The following is a 17303-nucleotide window of genomic DNA, read 5'->3' as shown; positions in this document are numbered from 1 at the left end:
CGCCTCTCTAATCCGCTCTTGCTAGCTCAGCCATCATCTTGCTAGCCCCCATTTGCTGCTAGTGTAGCCACAGCAGTTATATTAGTGGCCAGTGGCTCACTGGTTACAGCTGACGGCCAACTAACCACAGCTAATGGCCATGCAATCACAGTTGATGGCCATTTACTACCTGAGCCAGCAGCTTTCTATGTGAGGCCGAGAGCCTGGAAATTGCTTTTTGGGGTTCTGTCCCCACACTCCACCCCTACAGGCTCTCGCCTCACAATCTACGTGACATCTTCCGTGAGCGGCCCTGTGCGAGGACCCCGGAGGTGAATGCAATATCCTGGACACAGCCAGGCTCTCTGGGCACAGCCAGGGTTTCTCAGGGCACCACCAGTACTTCTGGGCACAGCCAGACTTCCTGGGCTTCTTAGGGTACCACTAGTTTTCCCGGACACAGCCAGAGTTTCTCAGGGCACCACCAGTACTTCTGGGCACGGCCAGACTTCCTGAGCTTCTTAGGGTACCACCAGTCTCCCCGGGCACAGCCAGGGCCTCTTAGGGCACTGCCACTCTCTCTCGGCTCAGCCAGTCTTTCTCACATATTCTCCACGGCGGCTGGTCAAGAAACAAAAGCAAACATCTGCCAGTTCCACTACATGGTAGTATGTTCCCAAACAGTCAAGCAGTCCATTAAATTAGGGATAGAAGGCAATTCCCCATAGTCCATAGTCATTTGCCAGAGCTGTCCTGGGGGTGAGGAATGACCTTGACCTCACCCTCATCTCTCATGGAGGACTCAGCAGCGTTTCCTCCTGGGACTACAAGTCCTGCATCTGGGCTGCCTCAGCAAGAACTTCCCAGCCCACAGGGCTGCAACGACCTTTGCTTTCTCCAGCCTGTGCTGGTTGGAGAACCATCCAGGTCTTCCCACCCCTCCACGGGGATCCAGCTCTCAGGCAGCTGCTCCTCCCGGTCTTCCTCCGACTGAATGTTCATACGCACAAACTGCTCCACCGCCCTTGGGGGAGCTTTGGCCGGCACCACACCCTGCTCGCTGCGCCATTTGTCATGCGGGAGACCCTGCTCGCTGCGCCATTTGTCATGCAGGGTCTCTGCTCCCGCTCCCCACACAAGAACACAGGACATGGGGAGGCCAAAAAGGAACACCCACGGAGCCATAGATGGGGGAGTCATACAACTATAGTCTCACTGGAGGCATCCACCTCTCTGCAATCCGCTCTTGCTAGCTCAGCCACCATCCTCTTGCTAGCCCCCATTTTTTCTGCTAGCATAGCCATGGCAGTTATATCAGTGGCCAATGGCTCACTGGTTACAACTGACGGCCAACTAGTCACAGCTGATGGCCATGCAATCACAGTTGATGGCCATTTACTACCTGAGCCAGCAGCTTTCTATGTGAGGCCGAGAGCCTGGAAACTGCTTTTTGGGGTTCTGTCCCCACAGACAGACACCCACATCTAGCCCTTCTCCCAAGTCTATGTGTCATGCAGGGCGGCCTACGGGGTCTCTGGTCCGGCTCCCCACATAAGAACGCAGGACATGGTGAGGCCAAAAAGGAACACCCACGGAGCCATAGGTAGGGGAGTCATACCACTATAGTCTCCCTGGCGGCTGAGTTGGAGACACAGGAAGCAGGAGCCACACAATCCGCAACCTCCCGCCCACTTCTCTGCCAACCTACCTCACTTGCTAGCCGCAATCCGCCGTGCTAACTGCAATCCGCTCTTGCTAGCTCAGCCACCATCTTCTTGCTAGCCCCCATTTTCTGCTAGCGTAGCCACAGCAGTTATATTAGTGGCCAATGGCTCACTGGTTACAGCTGACGGCCAACTAGCCACAGCTGATGGCCATTTACTACCTGAGCCAGCACCTTTCCACGTGAGGCCGAGAGCCTGGAAACTGCACTCCTGGCTCTGTCCCCACACTGTGTTTTAGACAAAGATTGTTGCACTCAGCGCCCTCAGCCCCGACCTTAATTGGAAAGTACTTGGTATCAGAGACCAATGGCCTACCCCCGACCCCCATGCTCACCTTGGAAATTTGCCTCCAAATAAACACACTCGGACGGCTGGTGTACAGATGTTCCAAGTGTCCCAGCCCTGTGCCTTTTGTTTAAGCAGGTACACAGCAAAGTGCCTCTCAACATGTTTATCCAGGAATTGATTTCTTTTTCTATGTCATACTTGATTTAAGTGGAAATTAATTGCTTTTCTTGAAGATTTCTTTAAAAATTAGTTTTAAATGACTGCATTAGGCAGTCACATTTATTATTCATTGGTTTCCTTCACAATATGGCCCCCGTGTCCCAAGTTCCCGGAGATGCCAACACGGAGCGGAGATGATTTAATCAAGAGGCCATTAATTAGAGATGGGGAGATCAGGGAGATCCCGGAGGAGCAAGTTTCTGCAGCCTCTGGCCTCAGTGGGTGGGGGTGGGGTCTGGCCGGTGGGGCTGTTTACACAATGTGTCTGCTCAGGATTCAGTGGGGGACAGAGAGTTGTGGTAGACAGCACTACCTTTGTTCCCCACCACCGGCCCCAGAGGTCACTCTCCCCACTCTCCTTGTGGTTCATCTCACCTAGGCCACCAGGGATCTGGCTAAAATAAAGCTTTCATCTGGTTCTTCCCCTTCCGTGATCCCACAGCCGTCCCCTTAGTCTCATCACCAAAGCCTCCTGAGGATTAGGCCTCAGCTTGCTTCGTCAACGTCGCCCCCACTCCCTCACACACCCCTTCCTGTCTCCACACTTCCTAGCGTCGCCTGCCCTTCCCCTCCAGGAGCCCTGTCAGACCCACAACCGCCCAAGACCCTTCCAGGCGAATGGGCTCCAGGTGTGTGTGTGCAACTAAAGGCACCCAGTGCACCTTCAGGCTCTTTCTAGCCTTTGGTTATTAACTCAGAACAGGTGCGACTCATACAAAATGATTCTGAAATTACAAAGCAAAAAGAGGAAAGGAAAAATTCTGTGTCTTACCCACTCACACCCAAACTCATAAAAACAGCCAAATTGTTAAAACCCCATTTAAAAAGTTGCCAGCCTTTGCAGCAATGCACCAGAGTAATCAATGAGTGAAAAAAAACAGTGATGGAGAATATTCATTTGAGGCCAGTTTTCATCGTGATAGAATTCTCGGGTGTTTGAATCAAATTGCTTAAACAAATTGTTTTCGATCGAAATAACTTTGCCTATCTTCCCAAAGGGCTTGCCCTGCCATGCCACCCTCCCATGCTGGTCTCGCCTGCCCCAGTTCACAAAGCTTGCTGAATGGGACAAGGGGTCTCCAGGCTCGGACTCAGCCTTCACCACTGCCTCCTCTGCCCCTTCCAGACACAGAGCAACTGAAGCATCAAATGTCAAAGGTCCCGTTTATTTCCAGCAACCCGGAAAGAAACGGTGTAAAATAAAAAGAAACAGATCCATGCACTCAACTCCTTGGGGACCGGGAAGAGGGAGGGGTGCAGAGAGAGGGAATGGGGAATGGGTGGGAAGCAAAGAGGGAGGCGAGGGAGGGATGAAAGACAGGCAGAGACAGGGAAAGAGTGGGAGAGTCAGATCAATAAAAAGACAGAGAGACATCAATAAAAAGGTAGAACAGCAAAGAACTGGAGTATCAAAATCAGAGATCAATAAAGAAGAGACAACATTGAGAAAATGCACCAATAGAAATACAGAGGCAGAGAATGAAAGCTGGGCCAAAGGCAGGAGAGAAGAAAAAGGACAGGAGGAGGGAGAGAGGGCTTGGGCATGACAGACAGATCAACTTGAAGGGACACAGGCAGAGTAGAAAGGGCCTCCGGTGGCCCTCATGTGGCAGCCCCTAGGGGTCCCCGGCAGTGCTGATGACATGGAAGAGGGTGACATTGTAGAGCACCTGGTGGCCGTTGTTCCAGGTGTAGAGGGCCCGCTCTCGGGGGTTATAATCCAGCATGGAGATGTGGGAGTACTGATTGTGGAAGGGCACGTCCGTGTACTCATAGCTAGACGTGTTGGTGAAATAAGCGAAATAGACCTTGGCCCCGGCCAGGTGGGAGTTGGTCACGTAGAGCACGCCACAGATCATGAAGGCCTCGCCGGCACTCCGCTTGGGGTAGCCGGTGTCCCAGGACCGCATGACCTCGAGGGTGTGTGGGTCCAGCCGGCTGACCACAATGTTGCCCGCGTTCTGGTTGGTGGTGTACACGGCCCAGAGCCCGCTCTCATCCACCATGAAGTCCATGTCAGAGAAGCCACCCCAAGAATAGGGGAAGGTGTTGTTGTAACCCGCCCCCGGGAGACTCCTCTGCACCAGCACGGAGCGTGATCGGAAGTGGTACTTGACCACCACGTTGCTCTGATACTTGTTGTAGAACAGGGAGCCGTTGTACACCACGTGGCCTGTGCCCGCCCATGGCTGGGGCAGCAGGTGCTGGATAAAGTTCTGGCCTTTGATGAAGTCTCCCAGGGTGCGGAATTCTAGGACGCGCCGGCCCTTGTAATAGCCATCCATGTACCAGACCTAGGAGAGAGCCACTGGTCACTGGGGGACCACCGCCAATGATCCAAGGCTCCAGCAACCACCCAGGAATCTACCACGGTCATTAGGGATCAACAGTCACTAAGTGGTCATTCGTCAGCCATGGGATGACCAATGACTGACCACTCATGACCCTTCATAGTCTCAGCGACTGGGATCATTTGGTCAGAGACTGCATTGGTCTTAAAACACACTAAGTGGACGGTGCTTGATCCCAAAGGATCAGGGCAAATTACAAGCCCTGGGGGCTCACTGGACCTGGGAATTCACTGATCATTGGATACTGGATGGTAGTGGTCATTGGACAGCCACTGGGTGATGAGAAGTCACTTGAATTCATTGCCCATGGTAACCCCTGTAGCCACAAGATGACCAGGCCCATAATCAGCATCTTTCCCATCATCATCACTCATCACCACCACGTTCATTAGCATTTGTGACTGCCCTTACTGGGGCTGGTTATTGGGCTAAGCATCTTAAAAACTCTAATGCCAACATTATCACAACCTTTTTGAAGATAAGGAAATTGAGTCTCCAAGACATTAAGGAACTTTGGACAGATATGATTGGAACTGAGGTGCAAATCCAAGTCTGATTCCCAAACCCAAGCTCTTAACCACCTGGTGGAACTACCATAATCCCTGGGAGACCAATGATCATGGCAAGGATATCAGTCACTAGGACAGTCATTGGGCAGTTCCTGTGGGTCAGAAGTGATGGGAAATTGTGAACATGGAGGCCACTGGAAGTCCAAAGGTCACTGAGCAGTGCTGGGGTGGGGAGTCTCTAACCCTTGTGAAGACACTGGTTACCGTGTAGTAACTTGGAGGTCAGTGGTCATTGGGAGCTGGTCAGTAGTACTAGTAACTATTAGTCTGTGTCTATACAGTTATCAGAGGTCAACACACTTGAGATTCACAGGGCTGGAAGGCCCTTGGTCACTTTGTGGTCACTAGACAGTCAAGGGGAGGTCCAAGGGCCCTGGAGGTTCCAAGACACTTTGAGCTACAAGAGAATCATTGGTGTGAAATCACTGGGCACCTACGGGCAGCCACAGGCTATGTCCCTCCCAGGCTCTAACCCCTGGGATGGGCACTGTCACTCACCCGGCTATCCGCACTGGGGGCCATCGTGTCGGTCATCCAGGAGCCGAAGCGGGACCCCATGGCCCGAATGGTGATGGGGTTACTGACCCCAGTCAGCTTTCCACAGCCTGGGAGGCAGGAACAGGGGGAATGAAGGGGTGGGAAGTAGGAAGAGCCCAAGGGAGGTAGGGCAGGGATAAGGTGGGACTGAGAAGAGTTGGGACCAGAGGTGAGATAGGATCCAGAGATCTGGTTCCAAGATGGAGTTAAGTTGGGGGTGAGAGGCTGCAAGTCAAGGGTCAGGGCCATTTCCAGCTTTAGGTCTATTTTCAGCCTTGAGTAGAGAGGTCAAGAGTCAAGGCTTAGAAGTTACAGGTCAACTAAAAAGTTTTTGCACAGCAAAGGAAACCATCAACAAAATGAAAAGACAATCTACTGAATGGGAGAAGATATTCACCAATGACAGAAGTTAGAGGTCAACACTGTCTAGCTTCTGCACACACAGGTGGTGTTGGGGTTAGGCATGAAAGTCAGGGGTCAGAGGTTAGGTCAAGGGTCCAAACATACCCAACTTCTGGGCACAGGCGTGGAGCCGGGCCTCCAGAGCCATCACCCGCTGCTGCAGGTCGTCATATCCGTAGGCTCCCATCTCCTCCTGGATGGCTGCCAGGCTGCGGGACAGATTCCTCACCTCTTCTCTCAGGCGCACGATGGTCCGCGTGTCCGCCTTATACTGCTCCAGGACTGAGCTCAGAGGCAACAGCTCTGTCATCCTGTCCTTCAGCTCCTGCCCGCCAAGATGGAACTGTCATGGATCCCTACTCCTGACCTTTGACCCAGATATAACCCCAACCTTTGACCCATAACCTCACCCCCCCCTTTTTTTTCACTTCACCCCTTTGATGCACATATGGCCCTTGACATTTGGCCTATACTGGACTCTAGATCCCAGCCAACCATCAGTCTTCCCAGATGGGAGCCCACTCTTGAAACTAATGGGCACCATTCCCCATTCTTCCCTTGACCTCTGACCTGAGCCCCGAAGGACCCACCTGGAAGCTCTTGGCTGAGAGGGACCCATCGGCTGCCCGGAGCCGCGCATCCAGGCTCCGCATGAGGGTCTCCATGCTGCGCATGTACTGGAGGTCACGGTATGTCCGCAACTCAAGGACCTCCATGGACTGGGAGACATTCTGGACCTAGGAACTGGGAGGGTTAGAGAGAGCCAGACTCCTGCCCCCACTCCTGCCCCAGACAAAACCTGGCAAACGCCCAACCAACCTTATCCTGCCCTGACCTCACTAGCAGCCTCCCAATGCCCAATCCGTCCATTGGCCCCACCTGGAAGACACCATCACCTCTCACCGCTTTCCCCTCCTTCCGGGCCTCCTGGTCCCACCCTAGATCCCAACAGTCAGTTCTCCACACAGCAGCCAGAGAGGAGCTTTTCAAAAGGAAGATTGGATCACTTCCTGCCCTTGTAAACCCTGCGGGCTGGTCCTGCCCGCTCACCTACCTCCCCCACGTTCATTCACTCCAACCACAAGCCCCCTTTGCTCTCACAGACTCTAAGCTCCTTCCCTCCTCAGTGTCTTTGCACTTGCTGGTCCCTCTAGAGCGCTGTTCCCTTCATCTTCCCACAGCTGGCTCCTTCTCACCCTTCAGGTCTCAACTCCAGCATCACATCCTCAGGGTGGCCTTCCCTGACCACCCTGTCTCAAGTAGCTGCTCACCCTCTCTCCGCTTACCCAGTTTTTATCTTCCCAGCTATGACTATTATCTGGAACAGTCTTATTCACCTGCCTCCTTCAGGTGGGATCCTCAGAGGCAGACTTGGTACCTCGCCTGTCCACAGCTAAATCCCCAGTGCCCAGCACTGGTCCTAAGCCATCGCTTAATACTTTTCAGCTAAATGAGTAAGCTGAAATTCCCTAGCCCTGGCCTGACCCAGATTAAGGCTTCCTAGCTCCCACCTCCATCTGGGTAAAGTGAATTGCACCCACCTGGCCAAGGTGAGCCTCACTGGCTAAGGTGAACTCAAAGACAGCACTGGATGCTTATTGAAACACACAGACGTTCCAGATGACACCTGGAAGTTCTCAGAAACCCAACAGCCTGACACCCACTGTGGCCACCACAGAACACTTCATAGCCATTGCCCACAATCAGGGGACATCACACGGATGTCTGAAACTGCTGAGGAAAGCAGTTCTGGGGTTGTGGGTGGGGCAGGATCCTGCGGAGTCAATGGGTGGGAGCCTCCAGTGCCGAGAAGGATCTCTTCTGTTCTCTGCCAAGTCTCAGCTTCCTCCTTTATAGGGTGATGTGGGGAGTAGCTGGTCCCTTTCAACACCAATACCAGAGCTGTCTAACAGGCATTAACTGGGCAGTGGCAAGGGACAGCAATCAGTCCATAAAGGGCACCAAGAAATCCTTGGCGAGGTACTGAATGGGGACCATTTTCTATTGAACACAATCAGAAAGGGAAGGAACCTGTATACGAGCCTCTTGAGATGGAGGGTGAGACCCCTCCCCAAGGGACACAAAACACCTTCTTAGCAGGCGTGCTTAACGAACTAAGGGGCTGAGTGGGGTGTGCATAGCGGGGCTGGAGCTCTCACATGCAGGCAACACAGATGTTGCCACTGGGGCCCTCTTTCCTCCAGGACCCCACGCGGCACACAGCTTCTCCTCCAAAGAAGCACTAAACAGATTTTAACTAAAATACCCACCTAGACGGAAGGCAGGTTATCTGCCAGCTCTGAATAACCCACATGGCTAGATGGGTCCCCGGCTGACCTGAATAAGGACAGAGGGCAGGGTGGCAATTGGGAGATTTCTGCAGCTTCCCCAAGGGATCTAGAAGGCTCTCACCTTCTCCATCAGCTGTCGCAGCTCCCGACTTCTGCCATCCCGGGAGCAGGTGCTCTGTGCAGGGATCACAGCTGTGCAGACGCATTTCCCGTCAGGAGCCTGGGCCGAGGTGTACAGCTGCCAGCCTTCCTCTGGGCTTTGGAAGAGGGTCTGTGGGAGGTCAGAGGTCAGAGAATGGGAACTCAACGGGGGACTCAGCCATCCCCACCAAGGGAGAAAGGAAGCCCGAGAAAAAAACAGATGCCCTTTGCTGGACCCCTGGAATATGCCAGACCATGTGCCACGTGTCTGACAAGATGGGGTGTGAGGGGTTAAGGAACTTGGCGAGGAACTATGGGATTCGAGCCCTTCCCCAGGACAGGAATTTATTCTCTCACACACATTCGCCCACATGCAACACTGCCTCCGTAACCACCATTAGAAATAGACCTGCTCATATTGACACCCAAACCTGGACCTCCCTCTCTGCTTCCCCAGCCCAGGGTGACACATAAGGTCTGGATATACCTCGGGCCACTAAGCACAGCCCTATTTTTGTCCCCACTTTCCCTCCGCCCCTGCTCCTGAGAAGCCAAGGCAAGTTAATAGCCAAAGCCTGACAATCCTCACACAGACTTCTGGGCTGCTACCTTCAGACTCCTCCTAAACTAAAGTTCAAGTCAGTTTATGTCACTCAGAGATCATTCACGGATGTTTCCCAAGCCACGCTCCTTGGAACACTGGCGCTCTTACCAGGCGTGCTGGGAAAACGGTCCTCTGCTGTGAAATAGGTTTGTGCATTGTTCAAAAAGCAAAGACTACCACTGGATGGAACATGCTGGGTCCCCAGATCGGGCCCCCCTTGACCTTCCCCAGAACACACTGGAGTTAGGCATAAGTCCTGCTATTTTTGTTTTTATCAGGGCATGATGGTCTCATTTGTTCAACAAGTATTTGTTAAGTCTCTACTGTATGTCAAGCTCTATTATGGATATTGAAAACACAGCAGTGAACAAAACACACAAACACAAAAGCTCTTCTAGGAGCTTACATTAGAGAGATAGAGATGAACCAATAAGTAAACACCAAGTACTTAAAGGGTGATGAGTGCTATAGAGAGAAGTAATACAGGGAAGAAATGATGGGGCACTGGGGTTGGAGGAGGTTAGGGGTTGCAGTTTTCGTATGGCCTGGGAAAGCCTGCCCGAGAAGATGCATTTGAGTCCAGACCTGGAGGAGGTGAGGGAGAAGCACGTGGATATCGGGGCAAGGATGTTCCAGGCAGAGAAAACAGAAGGCACAAAGGCCCTGAGGCAGGATCATGCCTGGTGTGTTTGGGAAACATGGAGGAGGCTGGTGTGGCTGGAGCAGAGTGAGCACAGGGGTAAGTGGCAGGGAGCAGGGAGGAGGGAGACGAGGGCAAGAAGGGCAGCACATTCAGGCCTGAAGGCGGTGGGGAGGATTTGGTGTTTGCTCTGAGTGAGGCAGACGCCATGGAAGGGTCTAAACAGGATGGATGTGACCTGACTCAAGGGTTCACAGGCGCCCTCTGGCTGCTGTGGGGGGAACAGACTCTGTGTGTGGGGCGGAGGAGGGGGCAAGGGAGCGGGAAATGCGAGGGCAGGAGACCAGGGCAGAGGTGACTGCATGTCACGGCAAGCGATGATGGGTGGTGACCGTAGAGGGGGGAACTGAACGATTCTGGTCCTATCCAGGATGCATTCCTACAGACAGCGAAGAAATTCTGATAAAACCCCCAGTGTTTTCAAGAGAAAGCAAACCCCACAATAATTGATCATTTGCAAGCCGTTTACTGACCGCCCAGCAGAAGCTGTTCCCCTGAGGGAGCAGATAAGCCAGACTGTGAGCTACGCACAATCCTGGAGTCTCCAGCTATTATAAGCCCACCTTTTTCTCGCCTACTCAATAAAATCTTTTTTAAGCTTATTGGAATGTGAACGAGTGATATAATTGTACAGATGAGCTTGACTCCTCACTAATTTATAAGAAAAATAAACCATTCATAAATGCCACCTGACACAATTGTAATTAGTCATTCTTTGCACCTTACGTGCACCCTTTCGAAGTTGAGGGAACCCCCTCTTTATGAGTCCACGCCTCCCCTGTGAAGGAATGAAGTTCCTCACCTTCCCAGCCTTCCTTGCGTTCAGGTGTGAGTTAAGCCAGTCTTGCCACGGAATTGCTCAGGACCCCCCAAGCCAAGGGCTTCGTTTGGCGGTCCCGCCCCATCTTCCTTTGACTAGAAGGCAGAAGTCCCTCCCACCTGCAGTCCCACCCACGCCTCATAGGACTTAGTGATAAATACCAGCCCTCTCACTTCTCCAATGCGTTGCATGCAGTTCCCCAGGGGAGCTCACTGGGACCTGTGCCCCAGGTGCCCAGGCTCGTGAGTTCACCCTGCAGGGTTTCCTTCGCTTCCCATCTCACTGCTTCCTCTTGGGCTCCCAGGTAAATATTTGTACTCAACTTCTCCAGCTCTGCTTCTGAGGGAGCCCAACCCAAGACAAGAGGGGTGACCCCAAAATCTTCCCCCTAACCCCCGGTAGCCAGTGATGCCAGACTGGCTGCCCCCGGGATCCAGGAACCAACCTTCAGCCTGGAAGGACCAGGAATTGTTTTTAAACCAAGACATAGGTGGTTTGGGAGAACATAGAACTAGCTTTGCCTCCTTTCATGACAAACCCAGTTCTTAAAAAAACAAACAAACAAACAAACAAAAGAACAATGAACGTGAGTCCAAGCATCCTTATCCATGTCCCCTTGGCTCTCGTCCTCAAGCAATTTGGACAGAACCCCCTGAAAATTCTCATTTGTGCAGAGACAAAGCAGTCCAGTCCAACATAATTAAGATCTCCTTCCTATATTTCCCAGTCTGTCCTTTGAAGCAAACAATCCACTTACTCTCAACAATTGAAATACTGAATTGCAAAAGAGAAGGAAGATTTAAGTGGCAAGGAGGGGTGGCCTCCACGGCTTTCCTAAAATAATTGCCTGCGTTGGAACCACCTTGCCGGAAAGCTCTCTGCAGCAGTGTAATCAAATGCCTGGGGTTTGGCTGCCAACTCTCAGCACAGCAGAGATCCTGATTTTTGCCCCTCGTCGTCAGGTTCAAGATCAAATACACAGGCAAGTTCATGTCCCCAGAGACTTCTGGAATGTCTTGGAAGGCTCCATGTTTGAGAGTCCAAATGCCTGCTCTCCCACACAGGGTTTAGCTTGGAACCAAAGTCATGAACTCTTGGAGATCACAGCCCTAGGGACAGAAGATGGTCTATACTAAGGGAAATGCTGTAATAGCAGGTGTGAGAGCCCAGGAGCATCCAGACCCCTTCGATGACGTGGCCTATCTCACCTTGGATGTGGCAAATGTGCAGGAGAAGCCAGCTGCTTTCTTGGCTCAGCTGTTGGTTCCAAGTTTAATATTCCTGCTAATGGGCTCTAAGAGGGTAAGCTATGCATTCAGAGGCTGCTCCTCAAAGTGTCTTTCTGGCTGTGATTGTTTCAAATACTTTTGCTGAGGCTGCTGCCCCAATTAAGCCGATGTCTCCGTAACAGACCCAGGATTGACGGTATGAGAAATGCAGGAAAAGGTTTTCTCGCTGTCACACCTGAGGTCATCATCTCAGCGTACAGCTCCACCACCTACGTCTTGGTTTAAAAACAATTCCTGGTCCTTTCAAGGCTAAGGGCTGGCTCCAGGATCCCAGGAACGGCCAGCCTGGCATCACTGGCTCCCAGGAATTAGCCCACAGGAACAGAGCAAGTGGCTGCCTCTTAATAAGACAAGGATATTACTGTGTTTGAGGCTGGACAATTTAATCAGGAAACAGAAGTGGCTTGGGGTTTATGTATTTATTTGTACCCTGCTTTGTTCCGGAGAGGATTCCAAGTGGTTTACACACGATAGCTCCAGTTAAATAGGAGACTCAGAATTAGATGTTTCTGGAGGGCAGTCTGCCAATCCAGAGCCAAAGCTTTAAGGTTTCTGCATTTGCATGTAACCCAGCCAATCCGGGTCTAGGAATTTAGCCCAGGGACATTGTGTGGACAAGCACACAATTGCTACAAGGATGCTCATTAAAGCACCATTTAAAATTGGACAACTGGAGTTTTCCCTCATGTTGGCTAATGAGAGGGGCATTGATTTCAAAACTACAGATGCATCCACAGGAGGGAATACTATTCAGCCATTAAAACTGGGGATTAGTGGGGATTTTTATTGCATCTTCAAAAATATCTTATTTTCTAAGTTTTCTACAACAAATGTATTTTGGTCTTCTAAAGACCTTTTTTTTCAGTTCCTTAAAATATATATATATATATATATATATATATATATATATATATATATATATATATATATAATTTTGCAACAGAGAAAAGGAAGAAAGAGAAAAGTGGGGACACAGACAGAACCAGAACTGAGACTAAGAAAACCTCATCCCTTAAAAACCCGAACAACCAGCATATGGATGGACCATAAATTTGTCTCCATGCTCCTTAGCAGTCAACTCAAAAAGGGAAAGCTGGCCATTTATGCAGTTCTCAGTGTCCTGAAACAAAGCACGCCAGATGCTCAGGAGAAAGCTTACGTATTTTTGGTACCAAGAACAGGCAAGGATCTCTCCCACGGTCCTTCCAAAAAGGAATGAATCTATGTAATGTCACCAGCATCTTTCCAAACAACATCCCTACGATAGAAACAACTCATTCTTCTGGATGTCTCTTGTTCCCACTCGGATGGTAAAGTAGAACCAGATGGTTAAGAGCAGTGTCCAGGGCTCAGCCTGCCTGGGTTTATGTCCTGGTTCAGCCACTCACTTGCTGTGTGACCTGGCAAGTCAGTGCTGCCATTTCTTCATTTGTAAAATGGACCTAACTGTACCTACCTCACAGGGTTTCTGGGAAGCTTAAATGTGTTAACACTATATGTACAAGCAATTAGAACAGGCACCAGCGTGTAGTAACACTACAGAATGTTTGCTATTATTATTATTACTATTATTATTTATTATTATTATAACCCTCATGACACTTTAAAGCCAATTCAGTAACTTCCCGAAGTCAAACTAGTTTGAGCTTGAAGTCGCTGAATTGAGACAATCTGGAAGAATTGATGAAAGTCCTGTGGAGTTGGGGCTGAGGATGCAGAATGATGAGGAATAACAGAAATGTCAGTGGTGGAGAGGGGTGAGAGTCGAGCCCCATGGAGGATGCGCAGAGATGCTAGCCGCGTCCTGGCCCCCACACGGCTCGGTTCCTTCTTATCCTGGGGCATCTCCTTGGCATAATTTGGCAGAGGCAAGTCCCATTTCCTATTAAGCAGCAATCAACAAGGCTCACACTGCCGTATCCTCTCTGGTCCAGTTCTACCCTTCCCAGAACACACCGTACATTTTTACCACCTACAGGCCTTTGCACGGGTTGGACCCTCTGCCATCAATACTCTCACCCCATCTCCTGGCCAGGCTCACTCTTCCCCATTACTGGGGCTTCCAAAAGCAGGCTCTGCTGTACCTGTCCCAGGTTACCCACCTCTCAGGGCACCCTGTGCTTTCCCCCCCTAATATTTCTATTCTTTACTATATAAGCATTGTTCTAAGCATTTTGCATATTGTAACTAATTTGATTCTCACCACAATGCGAGGAGGCAGGCACTGCCATTATCCACCTTTGAGAGGTGAAGAAACTGAGCGAGAGTGGGCTCATATCTCTTGGCCAGAACTTCACAGCCTACAAGTGGTGGGCCTGGGATTTAAACTCAGGCCCTCTGGCTCACAGTCTGCACCACCATGCCACACCTCCCCTGTCCTCCATCAGGCCCTGATCGCAATGGCCATTAGGACCTCATGGGTGTGACCCCTGGCTCAAGGCCTGCCTCTGCTCCTGGACAGGAGACGGCATAGGGGTGGGGAGTTCTGTCTGCTTTGCTCATCACTGAATCCCCGGGGCTTGGCAAAATGAATGTTTGTTGAATGACCAGACGCTTGTTGGTTGGTGGGACAGAGAGCAAATGTCTTCACAGATCCACCATGCACTTCCCTTTCTGCCAGCAAACTGGCTTCCATCACTCCCTGGGAGGGATGGTCTGAGATCAGGTTGCAGACAGGCGCCGGCAGGCTCAGAGGCAGCTGTAGCATCTCTCCGACTGCTGGCGTGGCAGAACGGCTGTGATGAATGATCAGGGACATGGTTGTCTGCCACGTCTGAGCTGTGACAGGGGCCGCATCCCTTTGTAGGGCTTGAGATAATAGCAGGCTGCCCCTGCCAAACCTCAAGATATTGGGCAAATCCCCCAAGTGATAAGCTTGACAGGTCCTATAGAAGATATCAGCTAACCCACACCAAGAGAGAGAACTAGGGCCTCCCTCAGCCTGTGAGAAACTGTGACCAGGGAATGGGCCAGGATGGGGGCAGAGGGAGCAACCGTGTGTTCACACATTCATTCATTCATTCATTCCCTCCCAATGTAATTACCGCATCTTGCCCTGAGAGGCTATCCAGTCTGGCACCCTCTGAAGCCATCAAAATCTTGGCAGAAGACCCCAGTGCCCCCTGAGCCCCAGTCCAGGCCAGTACTTACATTTCAGCATGACTTAGTCTCTCTCTGCCATCACAGTGCCAATGTGGACCAATAATCAATGAAATAGATTTTCTTGGAAAAAGCAGGAAGAGAAACAAGTCTCTGAGTTCAACTGACTTCCCTCCTTGGAGTCCAGGGAAGGTGTGGAGGAGGCTTGCCTTGTGCAAGAATTTGCAAATGTGAAGACACAAATGAAAATCAGAAATGAGGGGCAGCTGGATGGGTCAGTTGATTAGAGCGCGAGCTCTGAATAACAGTGTTGTTGGTTTGATTCCCACATGGGCCAGTGAGCTGTGCCCTCCACAGCTAAATTGAAGACAATGAGCTGCCGCTGAGCTTCCAGATGGGAGGCCGGATGGCTCAGTTGGTTAGAGCACAGAGCTCTTAACATCAAGGTTGCCGGTTCAATTCCCACATGGGATGGTGGGCTGCGCCGCCCCGCAATTAAAGATTGAAAACGGCGACTGGACTTGGAGCTGATGGGCCCTGGAGAAGCACACTGTTCCCCAATATTCCCCAATTAAAAAAATTAGAAATGAAAGAAAAGTTACAAAGGACACCACAGAGATATAAAGGACTACAAGAACACTGTGAAAGGCTATCTGGCACCAAATTCGATAACCTAGAAGAAATGGACAAGTTCTTAGAAATATATAACCTTCCTAGACTGAATCTAGACTAAAGCATGAAGAACTGGAAAATCTAAATAGACTGATTAACAGTAAGGAAATTGAAATAGTCATGAAAAACCTCCCCCCGCCCCACAAAAAAAAGTCCAGGAACAGATGGCTTCACTAGTGAATTCTACCAAACATTCAAGATTTAATAACTATCCTTCTCAAACTGTTCCAAAAAGTTGAAGAAGAAAGACTAATTCCTAACTCATGTTATGAAACCAACATTACTCTGATGTCAAAAACTGGTAAAGACAACACACACAAAAAGAAAATACAGACCAGTATCTCTTATGAATATAGATGCAAAAATCCTAAACAAATCAAATACAACAATACGTTAAAAAGATAACACATCACGACTAAGTGGGGTTCATCCCAGGGGCACAAGGATGGTTTAACATACCCAAATCAATCAATGAGATACATCACATTAACAAAATAAAGGATAAAAATCAAATGATCGTATCAATAGATGCACAAAAAGCATTTGACAAGATACAATATCAATTTATGACTTAAACACTCAATAAAATGGGTTTAGAAGGAAAGTATCTCAACATAATAAAGGCCATATGCAACAAACCCTCAGCTAATGTCATACTTATCATACTTAATGGTGAAAAACTGAAATCTCTTCCTCTAAAATCAGAAAAAAGACAAGGACGCTCACTCTCACCACTGTTATTCAACATAGTATTGGAAGTCCTAGCCAGAGCAATCAGGCAAGAGAAAGAAATAAAAGGCATCCAAATTGAGAATATAGAAGTAAGTTTGTCACTTTTTATAGATGACATGATTTTATATATAAAAAACTTTAAATACTCCACCAAAACACTGCTAGAAACAAAACAAAACAAAAAAAAAAAATACAGTAAAATTGCAGGATACAAAAATCAATGTACAAAATCCATTTCGTTCCTATATACTAACAATGAAATTTCAGAAAAAGAAATGGAAAAAACAATTCCTTTTCCAATTAAAGATTTTAAAAGATTTAAAAAAACAAAGATTAAAAAGATTTCAAAAAACAAACAAAGCTAGGAATAAACTTATCAAAAGAAGTGAAGGACCTATACACTGAAAACTACAAGATATTCTTAAAGAAATTGAAGAAAACACAAAGAAATGGAAAGATATCCCATGTTCATGGATAGGAAGAATCAACATAGTTAAAATGTCCATATTACCTCAATCGATATGTAGATTTTGTGCAATTCCCATCAAAATCCCAAGGGCATTTTTCAAAGAAATAGAAAAAAAAAATCATCAAATTTGTATGAAACCACAAAAGACTCTGAATAGCCAAAGCAATCCTGGAAAAAAAGAACAAAATTGGGGGTATCACACTTCCTGACTTCAAATTATACTACAAAGTGATAATAATCAAAACAGCATGGTATTGGCAGAAAAACAGACACACAGGCCAGTGGAACAGAACTGAGATCCCAGAAATCAATCTACATGTACAGGGGCAACTAATTTTTGACAAAGGAACCAAAAACACAGTGTAGAAAGGAAAACCTCTTCAATAAATGGTACTGGAAAAATTGGGAAGCCACATG

General features: G+C 49.3%; 1 protein-coding gene across 3 annotated transcripts in view; it reads right to left on the bottom strand.

Annotated features, from left to right (window-relative positions):
• Nucleotides 1-3357: 3357 nt before the first annotated feature.
• The window catches only part of OLFM2 (olfactomedin 2), a 56623-nt gene continuing 42677 nt past the window's right edge, over nucleotides 3358-17303 (bottom strand). For all 3 annotated transcript variants that reach the window (XM_019745024.2, XM_019745025.2, XM_019745023.2), the window contains exons 2-6: nucleotides 8482-8631; nucleotides 6660-6806; nucleotides 6175-6394; nucleotides 5629-5735; nucleotides 3358-4504 (exon numbers count right to left, since the gene is read on the bottom strand). In XM_019745024.2, coding sequence (XP_019600583.2) covers nucleotides 3827-4504; nucleotides 5629-5735; nucleotides 6175-6394; nucleotides 6660-6806; nucleotides 8482-8631 — 1302 coding nt within the window. In that variant the 3' untranslated portion in view covers nucleotides 3358-3826. The remainder of the gene's footprint in view (nucleotides 4505-5628; nucleotides 5736-6174; nucleotides 6395-6659; nucleotides 6807-8481; nucleotides 8632-17303) is intronic.

This window comes from Rhinolophus sinicus, linkage group LG07 (genome assembly GCF_036562045.2).
Source record: "Rhinolophus sinicus isolate RSC01 linkage group LG07, ASM3656204v1, whole genome shotgun sequence".
Classification (NCBI taxonomy): Eukaryota; Metazoa; Chordata; class Mammalia; order Chiroptera; family Rhinolophidae; genus Rhinolophus; species Rhinolophus sinicus.
Note: the sequence above shows the minus strand (reverse complement) of the source record. Positions and strands in the feature narration are given on the sequence as shown.